Source organism: Monopterus albus, unplaced genomic scaffold, assembly GCF_001952655.1.
Source record: "Monopterus albus unplaced genomic scaffold, M_albus_1.0 scaffold72.1, whole genome shotgun sequence".
NCBI lineage: Eukaryota > Metazoa > Chordata > Actinopteri > Synbranchiformes > Synbranchidae > Monopterus > Monopterus albus.
The window spans coordinates 1,260,078-1,283,192 of record NW_018127952.1 but is presented as its reverse complement, the minus strand read 5'-3'; the positions used below and the strand labels follow the sequence as shown (position 1 = coordinate 1,283,192).

The window sequence follows — 23,115 nt, the reverse complement described above, 5'->3', positions numbered from 1 at the left end:
CACTAGCTATTTATATTTTTAGGTTACCCAGTTTAACATACTAATGCCTAGGCTACAATGACATCTAAGTGGCGTCCTATTAGCTGCATGAGAGTTGAGGGTTCAGAGGTTGGGCCATGGGCCTTCACAATAAATGTGTCGGTTATTTAGGCTTGATGAAATTAAGATGGATTAGATGTTTAAAAGAAACTTCACCTTTACTTATTTTTAAATTTGAATTGTTTATTTCACTCGCTACCCACCTGTATGTTTACCCCTTACACATCATTTAGTGTGGCTACCCGACCCTGTGCAGGACTCTAAAACAACCTATATGGTTGTTTGTTCCTTCCCTCTCATACAACCCAAAGCAGCAATTCCAGAAATTGAGCTCCTACGTTAACAGGTAGAACTGCAAGAATTCACCAACATTAATGACAACATACATCAACCCTGCCAAACCCCTAACCCCAAAGTCATCTTTGGAAGTGTGATTCAGCATTTTTCACCATTTCCTGACAATTTATACACTAAATTATTAAAAATGACTGTCCGATGCACTGATGATGAAAATAATCATTGGTTGCAGTCTTACAGTTCTTAAAGCTTAATCTGGTTTATTGGATCATACTATTAACTACCTTAGCAGTCAGTAGTTTGGTTTCCAACTGATTTCAAAAGCTCATTTGAAAGCAATGATTAAACTTTTATTTATACAGACGTTAGTGCTACAGAAAAGCACCTAGTATGACAGTAAACAGCGTGCATGGATAATTTATTTTGTATTGTGTCATTATAGAATTTAAATCTTCAGCTTTTGTGCTATGAAGTAAAAGAGGACAGCAAATTTCAGTTCACGGTTCTGGATGAGCGGGAAATGTTTTTGAATAATAAAATTGGATACTGTGAGATGCTGTGTTTTCATGCATTAGAGCAGGCTTTCCTCCATTGTACAGCATGAACATCTTCCTGGCAGGGCAGCAGGCAGGCCAGAAATTTCATATGACAGGCGCACGTCACAGATTTGAAAAGCCTTGTACTCTGACCTAGGATTAACTCAATCTATATCTTCAGTCTATACCAACTCAAACCCAAAAGCAAACAAAATGAATACTTTAAAAATGAAGGAAGGCGGAAACGAGGATTTTACAAATCCCAAACCTCCCCACCCCCACCAGCAGTGGTGTAAGAACGCCTGCTGGGCATCTTCAAGTTGGAGCCCAAACTTGCTGGAGGCGACTTCAACTTGTTAACAATAAGTACTCGGGGTCTTAAAGGCTGCTTAACAGCAGGAAGATGGATTCCTGAGGGGTTTGGGGGGGTTGTAAAACATACAGGTTCCCACCAAGGGTAGTCTTTATTATTATAAATCAACTTGGCATCTTACCAACCCCTTTTACACAGACTCCACAATACTGACATTTCGTTTGGCTTTTATTATTGTGGCTTTGACTAATTACACTGAACTGAACTGAAGCCACCTGTTGTAAGCTACAGGAATACAAATATTAGAGTTGTGACATGGTTGTGCCACATTTGGTATCTCTCAAGGTGGAATAAAGGAGGGCCAACACTGATCTGTAACACCGCAGTTCTGAAAATCTAGACATTTTGTTCTACTACTACCACTAACTACTAACATACAAATCTTTATGTATACAAAAAATATAATGTTAACTTTTCAAACAAAATTCTCAGTTCCTACCACGTGACATTAACATCTGTATTCTACTACACTTTAGAAATGGTAAAAACTCAGTGTTGAGCTCATCTGAGGACTATTTCAACATCTTCATCCTCTTATCTCTAAGAAAAAACAGCAGATTGTGATCTAAAGCTTGGACAGTCATGTTCCCTTCTTTCAGCCCCGTCTCCACCCATTTTATTAAAAACAACACAACCCTGGAATCAGATTTGTTTCAACAGTACCTTCCAACTCAATCTGGCTCCTCTATCCTATTATGTTATTGCAAACACCTCCCAGTCCTGCTCTCTATTTTGTTAAATAACATTTCAAGGGCAAGGGAGGCTCTTACATTTAATCCTTAAGGTGCCACCCACTGCAGGAGGAGACAGAATAAAGACTTGATGTGATCAGAAGCAGGAAACCATGCAAACAACAAAATCATTTTATCAAGGAAGGTCTGAGTCCAAAATCCTTAGTCCTAAAAAAATACTAGGTGATGATAAAACAGCCTTAAGAGTGGTGATAATGACCCATGTGACAAAGTAGCTGATATTACTGTGAGACCTGATGAACCCGATAAGCAGCAGATAACATTTCTGATATAGATTTACTAAAAAGCTGCACTGCCTACAAGTCACATATGTTGGCTAAACCTGTAATATGCTCAAGGCTGAACATTCTGGTGAGGCAGCAAGTACCTGAATTAATGCTTTATCCTTAATTTAATCCTATGACTACACCGTGCTGTGCCTTTGCCTGAGGGAGGATTTTCATTAGATGATGCCTCTGATGATGGCCTTCCAGTCCAAATACAAATCAACCTTGGTTTGTCACTGAAATTATTCAAACTGACAAGACTGACCCTTGCTTTTTGTCTCAGAACAATAACACAACGCCACTGTTAAAAAACAAAAACAAAAAAAACAAACAAACATGGAGTTATAGGAAGTGTAACATGATGCAGAAGTGGCACAACCAAACCAAACAAGGGGTAAGTAACAAAAAAAAAATCTTGTGATCAGGTACTTCAGGTTACACAGTTACTTCCAATTATTCAAGTAATAGGCATCAGTTATAATCGGATTTGATTTTGCAAAATACATCAGGATACCATGGATGTTGAGCATATAAATATAAAAATCCACCGATTACCAGTTGGTGTCTTACTGCCACCAACTGTCTGTCAACTGGAAAAGTGCTGGGCAATTTACTTCACATTTCTCCTCTTTTGCTTGAGGCCACCACCTGCCCCACACCTCAACCATGTCGCAGACCAGTCTGCAACCTGAACACAGAGATCAAACTGATTTCAACCCTCCATTAAACTCCCAGTGAGACAGCAAATAAGGTTCAGCCCAAAAGATCACAGTAAATAAGCATTACTGGCACTAATAACTGTAATATAAAGACTGAGTTTCAAATAGTAATCCATTACACTACAGGATACATAGTCAATATTACTCTAACACATTATGGCCCAATATTTATCCGCTGTGCTTCAGTGTGTGTGTGTGTGTGTGTGTGTGTGTCAATTTGAAAAAACACAAACAAAGCCCACTGAAAACATTTATATATTCACTGAAGTCTCCAGCAGAGTGTGTTGCAGCTTAGCCGATGACATTACCTTGTGCATCCACTGGGCACAGCTTTGACAACCTCCAGCAGTGTCATGGCTGACTGAGCCTATCACAGAAAAGTTACCTGAACTTACCCAAACTTTTTCCATTTCGCGATTACTGAGTCCACAGCGCTCACTAGAGTAGTCTACTCAGACTTTAATAAATGGTTTTATACTTCATGGCTTGGTTTTTGCCCTGACACGCAGAATGAATTGTGGGATTTTACTATATATGAACAGGTGTGCGCCTTTCTAAACTATATCAAATCCATTTGCCACTGGTGGACTCCAGACACATCATCTGGAGTAATTAGAGCCAACATATTGCACCTGCCACAGCAATGGCACTGAATACTTTTATAAATGAGATTTCAGTTTGGCTTTTGACAATTATGCAAATATTTCTAAAAAATACCTTTGCATGTTAATGGGCAAAGTGGAAATGTAATCCATTTATAATTAAATCTACAACACAAAAATGTGTAAACAAGAGAAGGTGACGTGATTGTAGATGTTTATCTTAGGAAATATCCAGCAGAAGCGTGTTCACTCACTTCTCATACATGCAGTCAGACTAGTTTTTGTATTATTCTCATCAAAAGAAGTCATTATTTTGCAACGGTCAGAGACGCTTTCAAACACTTTCACAGCTGGATCCAGGTCTACACCAAGAAAATGAACTCCAGTGAGTTAGTGTTATTTACCGAGAACCCAAACGCCCACTACAATGGACAAAGTGAAACAACACATCACAAGGAACATTTTATGACAGAGCTTCCTGTTCATGTTTCACTGAGCATAGTGTAAAACTATACCTCTTAATAGCTGGATCTTAAAAACAAGAAAATGATGGTGAAATGACAACCCCTCACAAAGCCAGACAATTGTTTTGCTTCTCTCACTATGGTCTAACAAGGTCATAGATGAACCCGTCTCAGAAATGCCTCATTTCACGTAAGCTACAGAGCAGCTGACCGATGGGTACAGCATCTCTTTCACTGAGACAACATGAATCAAATCATTTGTGCAACAGTGTCACTTCAGGTCCTTTTGGTTGCACAGGCTCAACACAGTGGAGTTCCCCATCTGACACTACAGTTTGTTGTGACAACAAGCAGTGACAGCTCCCACTAAACTCCAAACTTCATTGGCTTGTCTCATTTTCCTCAAGCAGCTAAACTTTCTGCGCCTGACTCTGTAGAGGCACGTCTGAATGACTGCCAACTGTTGTTGAAACTGAAAGCTTTTCAACATATTTCCTTTGGAAGTCTGGGTGTGTGGCCAACGGGACATTCTTCAAGAATGTCGGTCTATCCAGATGGAGACGTGAGCTCCATCTTTCTGGGAGTTTCTTATCCAGACATTATTTTTTGCTTCGTTTTTATATTGACAGGAATCTCTTTGTTATAAACCTGTCATGGGAAGGCTGGTAATTACTCACCCTTAACAAAAAGACACCCCTCCACACAAGTGAGTAACAGAAACTGGAACCCTGCCTCATGTAAACCTACAGAAGTCTTTAATCCACAGCTGTATTAAGGCAATTGTTTTACAGTGACCTTAAATGGCTTACTATCATAGTTAGCATACTTTAGCTGTTGCTGCTGTTGCTGATACTTGACAATCAAATATGTTTGCATAATGACAGTATACAATAAGTGAGTATCTCTTGAAGGCAATAAATAAAATGTGAAGAGGAAGTTTGTGGCTCCTGTGTTTAATAATAAAAGACAAGGAGACAAGAGATAAGTTACATTGTGCAAGGAGTGAAAAACAATGATTCCTCAAATTATTTGTTTGCTCTGGCCAGAATTCAGCTACTGTTTGTTCACATAAAAAAGCAGGCTTCCTTTGAATTCCCCTTTGTCTCTCCCACTTAGAAAAGGCAGATAAATTCCTCTTAATCATTAGTCGGGAAGGAAGGAGAGGCTTCACCTTCCAGGAATGTGTACCAGTGAGAAAGGAATCTTACACATATACTGTAACACTTGGTGATGATGTCAATCTAATAATACCTTGCTGATCAATATAATTTATGTTTTATGAATGGAAAAGGTGGTGATGATCCCATATCAGTGAATGGTAACTACAGTGGCTAGTGTTCAGACCTTTCCACTTTGTGTTGTAGATTTAATGCTAAACTGACAAAACTGTCATTGTTGGTCAATAATCTACAAACATGACAAAGCAAAAATATGTTTTTTTTAGATTTTTTTCCTTCAAACTTATTAAAAAAAAAATCAGAAAGTGAAAACTCTCATTTGTAAATCCAGAGCCTTAATTCATTTGGAAAAGCCTCTTTGGCAGCAGTTAGTCTACAGCTTTGAGTCTTCTTAGGTCTCTACAAGATTTATGCACCTGGATTTGGGCAGTTTATTCCATTCTTCCTGGCAGAGCCTCCATTTGTGAGCCATCATCACCAGATCAGTCCACTGATTTTCTGTGGGGTTTTGATTGTCTAAGCTGCTCAAGGGCAGTCAGAGTTCTGTCCCACAGCCACTCTAAATGTTGTTACAGGTTTCGGGTCATTGTTGAGCTGAAACATAAACCATAACCTCGGTCTCAGGTTGCATGCACTTTGAAGCTGGTTGTTCTTGCCTGGTTTCTCAGTTTGTCCAGATGTCCAACTATTTTAAGAGTCCTGAGGGTTTCAAGTGTCTTCCATTTCACAATTTTTGAAGCTACTGTGCTCACTGGAGTAATCTACTCAAACCTTTATAAATGGGTTTATATCCTTTCACTGGTCTGCAGGAAGTATACCTTGCACCTCATGGCTTAGTTTTTGTCCTGACACAGTGTGAATCTGTGGGACAGGTGTGTTCCTGCCTAAATCAAATTAAGTTGATTTGCCACAGGTGGACTCCATTCAAGTTCGAAGAACATCTCTGGGATAATTAAAGGGAAAGGATGCACCTGACAGCAGTTTGTAGTGCGACAGCAAAGGCTCTGAATTCTTTTAGAAATGAAAGATTTCAGTTTTGATAAATCTGAAAACATTTGACATGTTATTTGGGAAAGTGGGAATTTTATCAATCAAATGAATAAATAGGCCAATAAAGTGTGCTAAAAGTGAACGGGCCTGAAAACTTTCTGAAGCGATTGTAATGTTTGTTTGGCAACACACAAATCAGACAGGGGAAAAGCACATCTAAATACATTTAAAAGGAGCCAATACACTGATATAGTGATGCCTGTAAGGGTGTCACCACCTCTCACTTCATCCTTTGTACAGAGGAATGCAGTAAGAATGTTATAAAATCATCACTCAGACCTGTGTAAATGCCATGTCTGTTTCCTCAGCACAGCTCATCCTGAACATTTCCTGAGTTCATTTTTAAACAAACAAATGAAAAACGCTGCAGGGCAAAAACAGGTTTTCTGTGCATGAATTTTAAAAGGGTGTCTCTGCTTCTGACTGAGACAGCTATCAATGTGGACACAATACCATTTGATTCCTGAAAAGGCTTTTCTTAAAGCGAGTCAAATAGTTTACCACACACTGCTCCTCCAGCTTTGTGCCTTTCTCATGGTAATCGCTAGGTTCTGAACGCAGAGTGCAGTGCCAGACAGCCTCTGCATGTTGAACTGTGCATTGGGTATTTGGCAATTTGCATGTTGTAATAACTGCCTATTAAGCGCAGTAAAAGCTGGCTTGTGACAAATTAATTTTACATTATGGCCTATGATGAGGTTACTCAAGTTATCTGAAAAGCCTAGACCTACTGGGCCCTCATAGAACTAATTACACAATATCACTCAGTGCCCTAGGCTCTAACAAGTGCAGCCTTAACTGAAGAACAAAACCACGGTAACATTCCTGGAGGGACTTGTGGTGGATCCATGGTGCCATGGAGCCTCAATGGCTAAATACAGGAAATTCTAAAGAAACGAGAGGATTTGATAAAACGTTTTACATAATCCTTGTGTATTTTGTTCCAACAGCATTTCTTTTAGGCAAAGAAATATAATTTACAACCAGTACAGTGCTGCCATAAATCCTCCCTTCAAAAGTGAAAATGTTCAGTTATTTGTTGGAAGAGGTGTTGATTCAATCTTGTGTTCAGGTTGAGGCTGTGGTTTGTAGTAGAGCTGAAACAATTAGTTGATTAACTGATTAGTCAGTGGGAGAAGGTTACTGATGACTGATTTACCATTTTATTGATTTTTCAAGCAAAAATGTGAAACATTTTCTGGTTTCTGCTTCTGAAATGTGAGAATTTGCTGCTTTTCTTTGTAATAAATAAGGGTAAACTAAATATTTTTATTTTTTTAGACTGAAGATCAGAAACTATTATGGATTCTGCAATGTTATAACAGTTTTTAATATTTATGCTTGTTACAATGAAGATCAATCTGGAAAATGATTGATAGAAGAATCAATAATGAAAGGCTCCAGGTCAAAATTGTGACAGTCATATTTAATCTACTGTTATTGATATAAATAGAGTAGACTGAAACACTTCACAGTCCCACATAATCAAACCGATTTTAAAACTGACTCCCCAGCTTTTCTAAAAGAGTATTGTGCATGTCAGCCCTAATCCAATTCCCCTGTATCGCTGGCTTGAAAGTATCAAAGATAAAAGTACCTGATGTAGAAAAATGGCCACTGTGAGTGTTACAGGCTCCTGTCATGTCAGTGGAAGACCTGCTGCTGCATTCATGTGAAGTCAAACTTTGAAAGCCCAGCTTCTACAGGCCGTGAGCTTATTTCCTATCTTGACAAGACACAAAAGAAAACTCAACCAAACGATACCACGGCGTCTTGACCGAGTGTCATCGGGTGATAACGTCCTGGAGGACAGGCACTGATTTGCGGAGGTTTTGTGAATAGCACCGACACAACCAGCTGCTATAGGTAGGCCAGCGCATAAAACCCTGAAGCTGCATGTATGTGCAGTGCGATAAAACTGTGTCGGGCCACATCCACCACTGGCGCTGAGGTGCAGGTGCTGAAAGTTGCTGGCGCTGTTTTCCAGCCAAACAACAGCCACCGTAGGAACACGACTGCTTTTACCGTGGTCGCTGACAACAAAGAGGTCAGTCAGGGCAACAAACAACAACCCCCCGGTGTTGAAACACTACAGCATGAGCGTCGTTTATCAACACACAGCCAATTCAATGGTAGTAGACTGGGACAATAACGTAACTAAAAAAAACAACAGAATTTAACTTACTGTGATGGTAACTTCGTGCTTTTTCAACCGGTACTTCAGACTCTTCATCTTGTAACGTGTTGGGTCCTTATGTTAAAAAACGTCTTTAGTGAACAAGTTCATAAATGGTACAACAACTTTCCCACAAAGTTCAGGCGAGGTGAGTCTTATTTCCCCCCTTTTCCTCACAGAGCGAGTTTCACCTGACGCATAACCGCAAACGCTGATCGCGCTGTGATTGACAACCTGTTGAACCAGTCAAACTGGAATGTGCGCGGTCTGTTTCTCTTTTGATCCAATAGGCAACGTCGGGGGGCAGGACTTCCTTGAAAAGTGTCGTTGGGAGAAGTCGGAGATATCCTGGGACAGGGCAGGGAAATCTGGGACGACGTCAGGCTTACCTGAAACCCGAAACACCTGGAAAAGGTGCCTAAAAATCTACGAACAACCTGGACTAAAACACCGACTGTTGCTTATTATGAATATATCAATATGAACTGTTACCTACCTGTCATTTAGGCTACCTAGTAATGAAAACTATCCTAATAATCACTCAAATTGTCTGATACCTGCTGTCAGTTGTTACAGATTACCTATCTAAATAATTATTTGACGCACGAAGTGAATTCATTGTATTTAGGCTGCTTCTCAATATATTATATCTTGAAAAAGAGATGGTGAGTCTCAGTGGGATCACCCTAGAAAAATAAAAGTTAAATCATTTCAGCTTGCCAAACGCTGCATATCTTTTTTTTTTTTTTTTACTGTTCTCAACACAAGTCAACGGGGGAGGAGACTGGAGCAGGTGGGCTTGGAGTTTTTAGGAGAATCAGTCAAAAGGCAGGGCCACGGCTTCCCCTGGTGGCTTCTGATTATCCTGCTGGGCCAGAGCACTTCACAATATTTCAGAGGGAAATGTTGTTGAATGTTGTAACTAACTCACAACTTTTATCTGAGAACTTTAGGTACTTGTAGGTGATTAATATTAGAAAGTATAATCAAATAAATTATGTTATCAGTTAAGGACACTTAAAATTGACTTTTGGTATATTCTGAGGCCTGTTTAATAGAGTTAAAGTGTATTGTTGTGGCCATTTATTTTTCCACATTTGCGCATCAATATTGAGAATAGTCTTGATTATTGCTCCTTCCAGAAGCAGTTTTATAGTTTTCATGAACTAAATAAAAGCATGTTTTTGCTGAGACATGTCAGAAAAATAACAACCATGTTTTACAGTACATCTTTAATGTCTGATGCACTCAGGTACACTTGTGTCTTGATGTGACTGTGAGCCATTCCTAAGTTATTTTTCTGTTTATTTCACTTTGTAATTAATTTTAAAAGAAGAGTGGCACCAAATAATTTACAACATAACAAGAAAATACAGTAAACGATTTGGACGTTGTGTAGAAACAGTTATTCTTAACAAATTCATACAAATACACGATATAGATACAAAAAGATTAATTGTTGAGCGCTGACCACCTCAGTTGGCAGAAGAAACACAAATAAATACACACATGCAACTGTAAATACCAAACATCTACCAGATGGAATGCGCAAGGACACCAAAGAGCAGCTTATGAAAACTGTAACCTATTAACACAGAAACACATTTTTCTAGAATCTTTCCAAAGAAGTGAGAGGAAAGACTCAGCTAAAAAATGTTTTGTCATCATTTTTTGACTTTTAATTGTGACAAGCTCTGAGTCCTTTGTGGAGGAAGCGCTATCAGTTCAACTGAAAAAATCTCATCCAGGTCTGCACTCAAAAGGGTAGTAATGCTTAATTTTAATGGGGTCTGGGAGAAGGGGATGGCATGCCTTGGTAGATGTGCGCTGTGCTGAGAGCTCACACAGCCTTGCGGTGGTACTCTGGTGGTGCCACCTCATAGTCACTGGCACTGAAGAGGGTGGATGAATTCTTTACCAGGTACCTGAAGGAAATGTAAAATTTGCTTGTCACTGTGGTGTGAGGATAACTGTTACTGATCAAAAGTGCAATAAGTTGTCCCTGAACAGCTGTCACATTCAGTTTGATATCCAATTAACAAATATCTGAAATATACAAAATGATTTTATATTAAAATAAGACACAGGAGGCTGTCTGCATCCAAAACGGATTTGCACAACGGGTTTTTAAAGGGAAAATTATCACTCAGTGCTGTATCCTGTCAAACTAAAGCCCTGATAGGAGCCAGGTGCATTTTAAATATAGTTTGTCTGGATAAACATAGGATGTGACAAGATAAGAGGTTGTTCTTCACAGGAAATTCAGGGCCAGTCTGCAGCACTGCCTGGAGGAGCTATAACTGAAGACGTCTATTACAGACTGATGGTGACTTTTATCAGTCAGAGAAGTTGAATACAGTCAGCGTACAGTTCTCACATACTGCAGGCCAGGCATTCTGTGATAGCTCTGCTCTACAATATGAACTGATTTAATATGTGACACAGCATAAGAGACTGGTCAGCTGGCTGTGAAGATTTCTTTGTCCGATGTGAAGCAGTGGCAAACTAAATATCTGATAGTTCCACAATGGCTATGAATTTATTTCTGTAGTTTCATATCAAATCAAGCCTGGACAGCTCAAACACAGCAGCAAACTGATATGACTGCTTTGTATGATAAACATAGCCCATATACATTTTCAGACAGTATTTAAGTAACAGTCCTTCTGTGACTTCATGTACAGATGGAAGGCTGTTGAAAAGCTACTAAACTGTGCATTCTGACTGCAGATTTTTGTCACTGCCTGCCTGTTCTCGTCTGCTTACCGGGCGAAACACAGTTAATCTCAAACGAGCCTACTGGCTTCTCCTCTGTTTCTGTTGTGTACCGATATCGTGAGACAGCTTTTGCCTTGATGAGAAATATTGTCAAATTTTAATATCAAGAGATCTCGTCACAACCCTTGTCTGCGGTGGTGTGGTGGGAATTAAAAAAAAAAAAATCTTACTTCAGGAAATCTTGAAGGTAACTGAGCAGCAAAGCCAGACTCTTCTCATCCAGTGGAGTATATGCCAGCATGGCTCCAATACGAACTGTCGGGAAGGAGACAACATATGTGAGGAACAATGCAGGCTGAAATAAATTCAGGACAATGTTTCTAAACATTTTCTTGTTAACAGATTTTTAAAATACTGACTCCTAAGAGGAAATGTTAGTTCTCTTGTTTTTAGCACACCATTTCAAACAGCTGTAACGATATCAATGGAAACTCAACTGAAAAACTGCTTAGGGATTTTAAAAAGTTAAACTAAAATGCTAACTAAATGATGCCTGAATTCAATCCTTGTATATCTGTCAGAGGTGTTCAATAATAATATCAATAATCCAACAAGTTGATGTTCAGTTTCAGTGGACTGAAACAGTGACTGCCATTATTTATCATTTCACCTGAGTGTTGACCTAAAAACTGCTGTAGGGTTTATACGGTATGTATTTTACTGGCAAAAAGCTGTGCACATGTAGTGTCCAGGGTCACTACCAAAAAGGCGCAGCAAGTGCGGAGCTCCGTAAACCTGCGACATTGGCATGTCTGGGTGTTCAGCCAGGATCTCAGCATACTGCGGCCTCTCGAACTTGTAAAGCAGCTGTGTGCCCAGCATGACGTTGAAGTACTCCCGAATGCCTGCCACCACCTCGTTTACTGCATACTCCCTGAGTGGAGGGAGAAAGAACCCCAGGAGACACAAAATTAAAATAAGGAAAAATAATAATAAGGAAATGCTTTGGGAATGTGCCAACAGCATTCAGTATAGGAATTTCTGTAAATGGGGTGATAGATATATAAATGTGACATATGATCATTTGTGCCTATTAGTGTAACACTTGGCATAATGAGGTGGACACATGCAGTGATGCTGAACTGATTATCAGCGATGTTTCTGTACCTTTACTTCACTTGAAGGAAGTTTAAAGGGTGTTTATTCTTACTTATTGTCTGAGTTTCCTTTTGATTTCTTATAGTTTGCATAGTCCTCCAAGACAGTCTCTACATTCTTCTTAGCAGGCAGATGAAATAACTGCAAGCAACAGAAAAGTCACTAGCATTCACATAACTGTTCAACATTAGTGTGTTGCTCAGTTCGAAGTTCATTTCAAGCCTAACTGTCTCCACATGTCGTGTTTAAATGAATACTGTCAGTGCTATATTTTACAGGGCTACAAATTTAAGCATCCTGCTTATTATGCTGATTATGATGTGCAGCTTGCCACTTCACTACCACCTTCAAAATATGGCTCGGATAAAGTCAGTGAAGTCAGTGATATCATATTTTTATGATTAATTACAGCCTCATGTCATTCAAAGTATATATATCATTTAAAGAATCCTTTACCATCAGATTCTTAAAAAAAGATATATATATTTTGAGAAGGTTTGGGCGTTTCCTGACAGAGCTGAGGATTTCTATTAGTTCTGACAGTAATTTACTCTGATTAATAATAAAATCACCAAGTGTAGAAATTATGCCCATTATTCAAATTACTGCAGGTATACTTTAAAAGCAGGATGTCCATATAAAGTCTGTATATTATAACCTCAGCAGGTCACCACAGCTGAAGTAAATTCACAGCAGTATACAATAACTTTATAGTAATTTTTCACCTGTTTCTGCCGAGTGATGAGGTCCCAGTCATCCACCAGCCAGGGCTTCAGCTCCTCAGGGATCTTCACCTTCACTTCCACACGGTTGGTGAACATCTCCTCCTGGATACACAAACACAACCAAACAAATATAACCCCGTGATTTTTTTTCTTTTTTCTTTTTGTTGATCATTTTGTTGAGTGTTTGATTGTCCCTGATCTCTGCAGTGTTCAAGCTAATGGACACTAATGAACATTTCGCACTTCTTTGTTTGACTCTTTGACAAAGAAACAGAAAATACATGCTCAGTTCACTCCCACAGCTACTGTACCTGAATGTTAAGAAATAACTTGACCAGTGTCAAGATCCTAAAGCTAGGAAGTAATACAGGTGCAATGCAAGCTAATTTTGTATAAATGAAATGTCATGCTTAACAAGTTAACACCTTTGTGATGTTTCTCACAGTCCTTTATTTAAAAAAATCACACTAACTCTTATGTATCATCTGACTGCAAACTATATGCAACTACATTTCTCCCAGCTTTATAAATAAACTAAATGCCATAGTATAAAGTGTTTATAATCAGCTATAGAATCAGATTTCCTGTGGGTGACGGTTCACAGGGTTACCAGTAACCGATGATACATACACTCTCCACAGTGGGATCAACCCGAGCCCTCTTCTTCCGTGGTCCCTGGGGCATTTCTCCACTGCTGGTACCTTCACCTGGCCCTGGGACTAAAATAGACAACCACTACAGCTGCATTCATTATGCAGATATGAAGGTTAGTGTGAGATTGATTTGGCAAAGCCAACCTCTTCATGCACTCAAAAGATTCATAAACATCCCCAAATGAAACCGTGGTTTTAGACATAATGGATGAGCAGGTGAATAACAACTTAGTATGTAGGCTGTATTTTCAGCTGCCAAGTATTTCAGGAACATCTTTTTTCCTGGTGACTTTCACAGATTCATTTTGCCTCCAAATGCATCTACATCAGGGGCCACATTTGATAAAAGGCCCCAAGAAGTACAAAAAGAGTTGTTGTTTTTTTTTCTTACATCTTTCTGATATGGATAATAACATTATTAGAAGCTCATAGTCTGAACTTCAACAGTCCTATTCTCATAACTAAACTGTCCTTTGAGACAAATTGATCTTGGGCAATATAAACAAAACAACTTAATTTAAAGCTACTACTAACAAATCATGCAGAGACATTACTTACTCTTCTGTTTTGCCTTTTTCACTTTCCTAGAATGCAAAAGAAACAGGCCATTGTAAAGGACAACATGATATTACAAAGGTGCCCCATGTGGTCCAGACCACATACAGAGCATACATAAATAGTCAGGAAAACATAATTTACACAATTGGTATATTGAATTAGAGGTGGAAAACAAAGTGGACACTTACAGATCAACATTTTTCTGCTGCACAGCAGCGATCTTCTTGCTTGGCGCTAAACCCCTCATCTTTCCCTCAACATAATGGTCCCTGGGGAAGAAAAATGTCAAATTACTGTTATATATCCATAACAATCACAGTCAAAATTTAGCTGACAAAGTGCAAATTATGATCATGTCTTGATATTCTTGAAACTAACTGAGCAAAAATGACTAGCAAAGGACTTGACATCAGGGAGTTGTTATCAGAGAACTCACACTGTTGTGTGAGGACAAAAAGGAGAGCTTACTGATTGGCCTTTTGAAGCTCTTTTTGTTTCGTAAGGTTGCTGTCCACATATTTGAGAACTCTGCTTTCAGGAACCCATTCATCCCAGCTGCAAAGGAAAAAAAACCTTCAAACCAATCACAATGAAGATAAAAAAAAGTCCTCACAGACTTTATTCAGATCACAGGAAGCTGACAATGAGTGTTGCAATGGATCTGACACAAAACTCAAGAGAGAAAGGTGCATCTACACCAAGGGGCTCACTTTTTGTTCCATCCGCTGTAATGAATGAAGTATTTTATCTGCTTATCCTTGATGTTAATCTTTACACACTGTAAAACAAGATAACACACATGCCTGTGTCAGTCATCGGTTGAGATAGATTTTGCAATTAATAATCGGCTAATAACACACATATAGTTAGTGCTGAAACAAACCTTTGCCTCATAGAGCAATGGCCCATGAAAGCACAGGACTCTTTCACCTGCAAGGAGGGAAAAACAAATCTGAGTACTTGGAGGAAAAACACATCATGAAAAAATGCTCACAATATATACTCGTCAGACTACGATTACCAAGGTCCTTAGCTAAAATAATCTGGACTAACACATCTACAGTAGGACTCTTCTTGTATGGAGGCAGGTTTAGCTAACACATAGTAAACGTAAGCTAGCATGAATGACAGGCTCGCTAACAGTTAGCCCAATGTTAATGCATGGCGTGCTTTACCTTAAAATTAGGATACGACCATGTTTGGTATGTTTAAAATGAATTGTCTTCACATATATTGGCAGTAATACCGAACAAGTTTCCATCTATAAGTGCCTGGACACCACTATAGTCAAGCTACAGAAACAATAACAAAAACAAACCCGCCCCCTCCAGACGTTAACGGGGATTCATTGTATTTCTGCACCGACCTTCTTGAAATTTAGGTTTAGGGTCCTGTTTTGGCGCCATTCACAGACTCAACGGATCGGATCTCCGAACGATCAAATTCGTGCATTGCCAGAGTCCATTTCTTCCAGGGACAAACACCTCCGACATTGGAGCCACAACGACGAAAAAGCAGAGACTGGCCTGCCTGGTGTTGGGTCACCTGACCACCGTGAAGACCCAGAGCTGCGGCGTGTTCACGTGCTCTTGTGAAACTCGGAAAATCCTAAATTTGTCACCCAATCGTCAGAGCTCACAGTCTTATTAGCAGGCAGCGTTCCCATAACCGTTTACCTGCTATTAAAGCTTTATGATGGGCTTTTTAAAGATGCCTCTGGCATAAAAGAAGTATTGACTTACTTACGTTCACTTACCTTTACTTAAGTAAAAGTACTAATATCACACCGTGAAAATACTCCCATTAAGGTTTTGCAAATATAATTACAAAAATGTAGCCTAATTATTGCAGGCTCATTATGCAGAAAAATGGCCCCTGTGACAGTGATACCATTGCAATTTGACTTTTACAAACCTACCAACATTTAATGTATTAAAATTGTTAAAAATAAAAAAGATAAAATCCTCACATTTATAAAAATGAAGCCATGAAATGTTTGGCATTTTGCATGAAAAACTACTCAAACAATCAAAATAGTTGACAATCAATTTTTGTCAGTCAAATAATTGCTTAGCCTAACAAACTAATTAATTTGTTGGGTAGTTTAATCAATAACAAAGCATCATATTTTATAAACACTTTATTTGTTTAGTATGCAGCATCTTAAACTGTAGAGTAACTAGTAACTCAATAGATGTGGTCAAGGAAAAATAATATTTTCCTCTGAAATGTAATGGATTGAAGAAACAATAAATGGAAATACTTGTGTACAAGTAGCTCAGATTTGTACTTAGAGCTATATGTAATATTTTTCTAATATTTTAGTTGTAGCAATATGCTCCGAAACTTGTCTTAATGTGGAGAGATGCTATCGAAGCCTCCTGTGACCTAGACTCATTAAACAGCACTGGCAACAGTGGAGAGATATTAGCTTCTAAACGTTTTTGAGTGGGACTGACTTCTCTAACCAATCAGAGCTCTTCAATTATTTCTGCTTGATTAGTAAGTTTTGTTGCATTCTCATTTATTGTAATTTCATAATGAGCAATATCTGAAGAACTGGGTAGAGTGTGGTGGATGGTAGCACATTGTATTAGAGCACAATGGAGTATTTAAAAAATGGCAATACATTTGCTTAGAAGACTTCTGTATTTTTTCTTCCTCTCCCATGAATCATCTCATGACCCCTGTAGATTTACCCTGTGATTCTTTGAGCGGCCTGACCCCGTATACAACCCCAGCTGATTTTGTAAGTTTGCCCACTAACAAAGAAATGATCAGTCTACAATTTCAATGGTAGGTTTATGTGAACAGTGAGAGACACAACAATAACAAAAAAATCCAGAAAATGCATTACAAAAAAAGTTATAAAGTAATTTGCCATGTACCAAACTGTACATAAAATAGTTAAAACTAACTCCACCCCCAGCAGCTACAACAGTAAAATGCTGTGTACACACTAAAGCTTTAGTACTGTTCACCTCCAATACAATAATAAATCAGCCAAGGGCCATTTTTCCTACTGAGTGAGTAGTTTTACTTCAGTACTAATGTAGAATTTTTAATTATAATGGAATATTTTTAGATGTTATTTCAGTTTATCTACACTGCAACATCATCCAAGCAGCCTGTGCACACCTAACAAACTATAACACTGGCATACACACATATACAGATAATCATGGATTTCAAGCAATATGGAATTGGTGTTAATTATCAGCCATTTAGCTAATGGTTCCTTACACTGTATTTACTGTAATAAATTAATAAAGGTACAAACAACAAGTGTTTGAACACTGTCAGTGCAGCTAGGAGGCTTTTTCTTCAGCCAGTTTCCTTTTTTTTTTCCTGGTTCAGGTTTATTATAGCAATAGTAGTGCAACTTAATAGGGAGGCCTAATGGTGAGCAGCACTGACAATGTCCTATGTAGAAGAGCAGTTCTATTTACAGGTGGACATTTTTACAGTAGTGATTTCTGTCTTTTTTTTCTTGGATGTTTTTCTCATTTTGAATTTCATGGGCACATCGGAAGCAGAGACACAGTTTCAATGTCCTGAGAGGAGGCTTGATTAGTGCAGTTAACAGATGTGTTTTCTCCAAAATGTCAATGTTGTGATAAGTCATCTAAGTGCCAAGAGCTGACCTTTACAAGATCTAGGTCCCTGTGATTAAAGCACCAGCAAAGACTAGAGGCACTGAGATGACACTTACCAGAATGTCAAGAGGTGTATTTTTTTCAAAGCTCAGTAGAAAATTAAAACTACATAATGCAGCTTCTGGCCAATACTTCACATAGTACTATTAATGTCTTCTGAAAGTCACAGGGCCAGGCTTCTCCTGGTAATCCCAACTCTCTACAGTGTCAAAAGTAAAAGTACTCATTCTCAATCAACAATGGCTCCTCTAATGGATGTGTTATTATATATGACCGTATTAAATTGTTTATATTGACGCATAAAATTGTCTTTTGTATATGTGAATTTTACCCATTAACAGCAGGAGATTCTCAAGGAGTTAATGTTAATCAGTTTTTTATGTTTTCCCTAAAATGTACTCAAATTCCCAGTTTTACTGAAAGAAGTTGATTTGACTGGCTTTATTAATGGTTCATTTCACATGACAGACACAATCAGTTTGACTTAAAATTAAACAATAAAATCTTAAAAAAACAAACCTGACCAATAAATTGACCATTAAATACAAAATTAAGCTAAAAAAAAAACTTAAAACAAAGAAATGCAGTACATCTAAATACAAGCAAACAGATGATTCCCTTAAGTGTAAATAAATTAGAATTGGTAACATTGTATTCTGTGCAGTTCAACATTTCACATTCAGTTCAATTCTATCCACAACTGCAATCAGTGCCCATCCTGCCAGACAAAAAACAAAGCCTAGTTTCTGATATGAATGTGTTCAAGACACACAGCTGTGTGCACCTGCAGCTCAGACATCCGTTCAGGTATGTCTATTTCCTTTGTCTATTGATTTTAATCAAACCCAAAAGCTTCATTCTGCAGGAGGCAGGAGACACCTCTCTGTTATACAGTTTGTAATGTGTTATCTGCTGATCACCTATCACATCTTATCGTTTATTATTTACAGTACCAAACAAGTGAGTGCACCCATAGAACTAAAATGTTAACAATTACAAATCCTTTTCATTTAATAGTGTTTGATTTGTTTTTAGTCAAAGCCCAAGAAGAATGAGGCCAATTAATTAAAAAAAAAAGAAAAAAAAAAGAATCAGAATCAGCTTTATTGGCCAGGTGTGACGGACACAGGAGGAATCTGACTTTGGTACATTGGCTCTCAATGTGCAAACAGTAAACCAGCATAAGGCTGTGTAATATAACAAAATAAGCAGTATTAACAGCAATATTGTCAACAACAAACAGTGCAAACAATGCAGAATATGCAGTATAAACAGGCAGTAAACAATGCAGACAACAAGGAATGTTTGTTGAAATGAGATAAATAGGGATAAGGGATAAAAACAGAGTACCTAAAACTAGAGACCTCAACGAGTCTGTACAATCTGTACGAGTTATATTTACAGGTATTGCACTGAGGGTTATTGTCCAGTCATACTGTCGTTGGTTAAGTGTTCATCAGAGTGACGGCCTGGGGGAAGAAACTGTCCCGGTGCCTGGTTGTCTTGGTGCACAGTGACCTGTAACACCATCCAGAGGGCAGGAGTTCAAACAGATTGTGTCCAGGGTGTGAAGGGTCTGCAGTGATCCTCTCTGCCCTCCTTTTGACCCGTGAAGTGTACAGGTCCTCCATGGAGGGCAGGCTCACACCAATGCCCTTTTCTGCAGTCCTGACTGTCCGCTGATATGTTTGACTAATTGAAGTATACGTAAGAAACAACTGCAACAATAGGTCAGTCCACCCTTCAGTAATGAGATTTATTAAAACAAATTTATATGTTCATCTTTATTTATTTATTTTTGGCAAGATTTGATGCCAGTCTTGCACAAATCTGTGTAGATGCCCTGTTGTTTTCCACAGATGGTTCTTTTCAACTGCTCTTTGTTGGAGGGTCAACTGATCCATGATGCAACTCGAGTACATTTTTGTGATTCCACATAGTGAAGACAGTTTTGTGCATTTACAAAAATCACATTTCATACATTGTTTTTTTTGCACCCAAACTAAACTAGGCTTCAGGTCCATAACTTGGTCACTTTTTACACTAACTTTTCTCTGCTTTGCTTTAGAAAGTGATGTTTGCATCCATGATAGCTATAGAAACTCTCTTAAGGTATACTGGTTATGTTAATTGTTAAGACGGATGAAAAAAGAGCTGTTCATTTGTACAGTGAACACACTAATACTTAGGTAACTGCCATGCTCAGTTGCACAGGCAGTCACTTAGGCCGCTCATTAGACATTCATCACTAGTAATACCACCGTGGTCATATGTAATATCCTTTCCAGAATTTAAGCAGTTCATATGCATATAACCCGAAAGCAGTTGCAGTTATTCCTCTTTAAAGACGTGCGCAATGTGGCTGATTTCTAGACAAGAAGCACACACGAAAATTACATTTTCTTTGTGCACAATCGAGTAAATAGCTTTGGCATGTACGGAGTGTGCGTTCTGGTCGGTGCTCTCTAAGCTTATGTCTATCTCGTCGTGCGCGCCCACGTGTCATGGTTAGGCTACTGTTTATCAACACTTTTGGCGATCTGTCAGATTGTTCATCCTAAAAGACTATCCTCTGTGTATCAGACCTCCCAGTTTGTTCCTGAACTCTTTCCTCATGAGGCAGTAAATAATCGGGTTAAGGCAGCTGTTGGTGTGCGCCAGACATATGGTCAGTGGGAACACATATGTGTGGACAATGTAGTATGTTTTGTCCCAGTTTGCAGCGTTCATTTTAACCAGCACACTCCACAAGGTGATGGCATGGTTCGGCATCCAGCATAGGAAGAAGCACAACACTACGATGGTGATAGATTGTGTAACACTGGATCTCCTTTTGCGGTTGCGCATTGTTTTCATAGTTCGATTGCGGACAAAACGCAGCAGCATGAGATAGCTGAAGGACACGATGAATATTGGCAATACAAACCCTACAAGTATTTTCTGTATGTGATAAACTGCTAACCAATACTGTCCACCGGGAAACTTCAGCAAACACAGTTTTTCTCCGGTTACATTCCCGACAGTTGAGAAAATCGATGTTGGCAGAGTCGCCAAAGTCGCCAATGTCCAAATGACCGCGCAGATCCATTTGGCGGAAGATGACTTCTGCAGGGTTCTGGTCTTCACAGCAGAGGTGACAAACCAGTACCGGGTCACACTCATGGCAGTGAGAAAAAACACGCTGGCATACATGTTCATCACGGTGATCGAGAGGATGATTTTGCACATGGCGTTTCCAAACGGCCAGCTGAAATCCAGCGCGGTATCCACGGCCCAGAAGGGCAGAGTTAAAACAAACTGCAGATCAGTCACAGCCAAACTGAGCACGAAGAAGTTCACTGTGGACTTCTTCCTCTCTTGTTTGACCCTGAAGAAGAAGATGACAAGCAGGTTGCCCATCAGACCAGCAGCGCAGACCACTGAATAAACAAGGCAGATAAGGAATCTCAGAACCGGGCTCCCGTCAGCTGTCACATCGATGTCTTCCAGGCTACTAAAGCGGAACATCTCCGTCACTGACCTGTTCAAACAAACGCTTTCATTTTCCTCATTCATAATGTCAGCAACTCACAGACACTTCAACATAATCTAGATGCCATGTGTGTAGTGCACCGTAAAAACATCCAAACAGATCTGGAGTGATGAGAATATGACGCCCTCTCAACGTCTTCTCCCTCCTCTCCTGTCATCTACCCTCCTCTTTTCCAAGAGGCATACATAATAATATACCAGCATGACTGCTCTGAGAATTAAAAGAATGCCTCACCCACCAGCTCTCACGGTGGCTTCTGTCCATAAATAAAGATCTAATTAATAGTTTCTGATGTTTATATTAAGTATAGCTTCTGCGGCTGGAGTTGACAAAGCGTGCGTAATTGGTTTGGTACAAGGGGGACGAAGTGATCAAAATGACTCTCTGCTGCCACCCAGTGTTCAGCTGTGAGCGTTGTCAAAACTGAAACGTTCCTCCAACAAACATGGAGCCGATCTTTTAAAATAAGAAAAAACACGCAGAGAAATAACAGAATGCATTTTATTACATCTAAACTTTTCTACATAAACAGGTAACATTCAATAAGTAAACAATTTTTTTCCAATGCAGGTAATAAATATTTTTTTCACTTGGTATATTTGTACAAACTGACAAGGGTCTACTGTACACACTTCACCTTTTCCTCATTGAAAAGCCTTTTTACGATTTTTCTTGGATTGGAGTCATTAAACACAACCTGTGAATGTTTTAAGGCAGTGAGTGCAGATGTCGACTCGAGTCTAACTCTGAAATGATTTCACTTGTGTGAAACTCTTTATTGGCCACAGTTCTTTTTTTTTATATAATAGTACAGCGTTCATTTTCTAAAAAATATATAAATTAAAATTTTCTCTCTCTGAATTGACGCACAAAAAGCATACAGACATGAAACGCCCACGTTTGGATCTGAACTTTGAGTATTCAGGTTTCCATACAAACATATACACACACTGTTGACTTTTCCCTTAGATTAAAGGTGAGAGACATCATGACAACCAAAGGTCTGAGCTGCTTGTCAATGTTGCCCATAGAGCTGTCAAAAACACAGGTAAGAGTAACTACTGATAAAAATGGTCTTATTCGGTTCACTTGACTCTGTGCAGTCACTGGTTCTGGCCCAGTGTCCTCATAGTGTTCAAGCCACCAAACACATAAGCAGCTGCAGAAAATGCTGTGTATGAATGTGTTCTCCTGTGAGTGACAGAAGTTAGAGGGACTGAGATCGCAACAGCCCCGTGCGACATCTGACATTTTCAGACAAAATAGGCTCAATTGTTAAGAGTGAAAGAAAGAAAGCCCAGTAAAAAAAAAAAGACAGCTTCTCCTTAAACTAACAATTTTGAACCACAGGAAAGTGCTGTGGACATTTACTGAAACTAGCTGGCTGGGAGGGTTGTCTGACTTCTTGGTAATCCTGTACAGACTCAATTATGCACTTCAACAGAAACACATTCATCATGGTCTGCCACTTCACACAGATGATCGTGATCTCCTGTGTGACAAACATGAGGAAATGAGTTGAAATAAATTAAATCATGATCATTCACCAACTGTGACTGTCAAGTATCCAAACACTGGGTATTCATTTTTAAACTAACATGGTAAAAACTATAGGATGGTCTTCATCAATATACCAAGTCAAGGTAAAAACAATGTTAAATGG

General features: G+C 39.0%; 4 protein-coding genes across 4 annotated transcripts in view; all 4 read right to left on the bottom strand.

Moving 5' to 3' along the window:
- The window catches only part of uacab (uveal autoantigen with coiled-coil domains and ankyrin repeats b), a 41,818-nt gene extending 32,880 nt beyond the window's left edge, over window positions 1-8,938 (bottom strand). The window contains exon 1 of the mRNA XM_020605725.1: window positions 8,462-8,938. Within this exon, the coding sequence (XP_020461381.1) occupies window positions 8,462-8,509 (48 nt within the window). The 5' untranslated portion in view covers window positions 8,510-8,938. The remainder of the gene's footprint in view (window positions 1-8,461) is intronic.
- Window positions 8,939-10,106: 1,168 nt separating this feature from the next.
- LOC109963285 (mortality factor 4-like protein 1) lies at window positions 10,107-15,869 on the bottom strand. The gene is made up of 12 exons (XM_020605668.1): window positions 15,631-15,869; window positions 15,148-15,194; window positions 14,975-15,042; window positions 14,733-14,819; window positions 14,453-14,533; window positions 14,265-14,290; window positions 13,684-13,772; window positions 13,054-13,155; window positions 12,381-12,469; window positions 11,932-12,104; window positions 11,401-11,485; window positions 10,107-10,377 (listed from the first exon to the last, which is right to left on the bottom strand). The coding sequence occupies exons 1-12, from the start codon at window positions 15,668-15,670 to the stop codon at window positions 10,293-10,295; spliced, it is 972 nt and encodes a 323-aa protein (XP_020461324.1). The 5' UTR covers window positions 15,671-15,869; the 3' UTR covers window positions 10,107-10,292.
- A 4,419-nt stretch (window positions 15,870-20,288) lies between these two features.
- rxfp3.3a1 (relaxin family peptide receptor 3.3a1) lies at window positions 20,289-21,563 on the bottom strand. The gene has a single exon (XM_020605843.1). It carries the CDS (start codon window positions 21,473-21,475, stop codon window positions 20,486-20,488), a length of 990 nt encoding a protein of 329 aa, XP_020461499.1. The 5' UTR covers window positions 21,476-21,563; the 3' UTR covers window positions 20,289-20,485.
- A 382-nt stretch (window positions 21,564-21,945) lies between these two features.
- The window catches only part of LOC109963320 (E3 SUMO-protein ligase PIAS1-like), a 53,915-nt gene continuing 52,745 nt past the window's right edge, over window positions 21,946-23,115 (bottom strand). The window contains exon 14 of the mRNA XM_020605733.1: window positions 21,946-22,944. Coding sequence (XP_020461389.1) covers window positions 22,783-22,944 — 162 coding nt within the window. The 3' untranslated portion in view covers window positions 21,946-22,782. The remainder of the gene's footprint in view (window positions 22,945-23,115) is intronic.

Excerpts from the sequence above, each read along its gene's own strand:
- rxfp3.3a1 (XM_020605843.1), bottom strand. The coding sequence starts at position 21,475 with ATGAATGAGGAAAATGAAAGCGTTTGTTTGAACAGGTCAGTGACGGAG.
- LOC109963285 (XM_020605668.1), bottom strand. The coding sequence starts at position 15,670 with ATGGCGCCAAAACAGGACCCTAAACCTAAATTTCAAGAAG. Across the intron at positions 14,820-14,974 it reads TACAGCGGATGGAACAAAAA|CTGGGATGAATGGGTTCCTG; the intron begins GTGAGCCCCTTG and ends TTTCCTTTGCAG. Across the intron at positions 14,291-14,452 it reads CAGCAGAAAAATGTTGATCT|GAAAGTGAAAAAGGCAAAAC; the intron begins GTAAGTGTCCAC and ends TTTGCATTCTAG.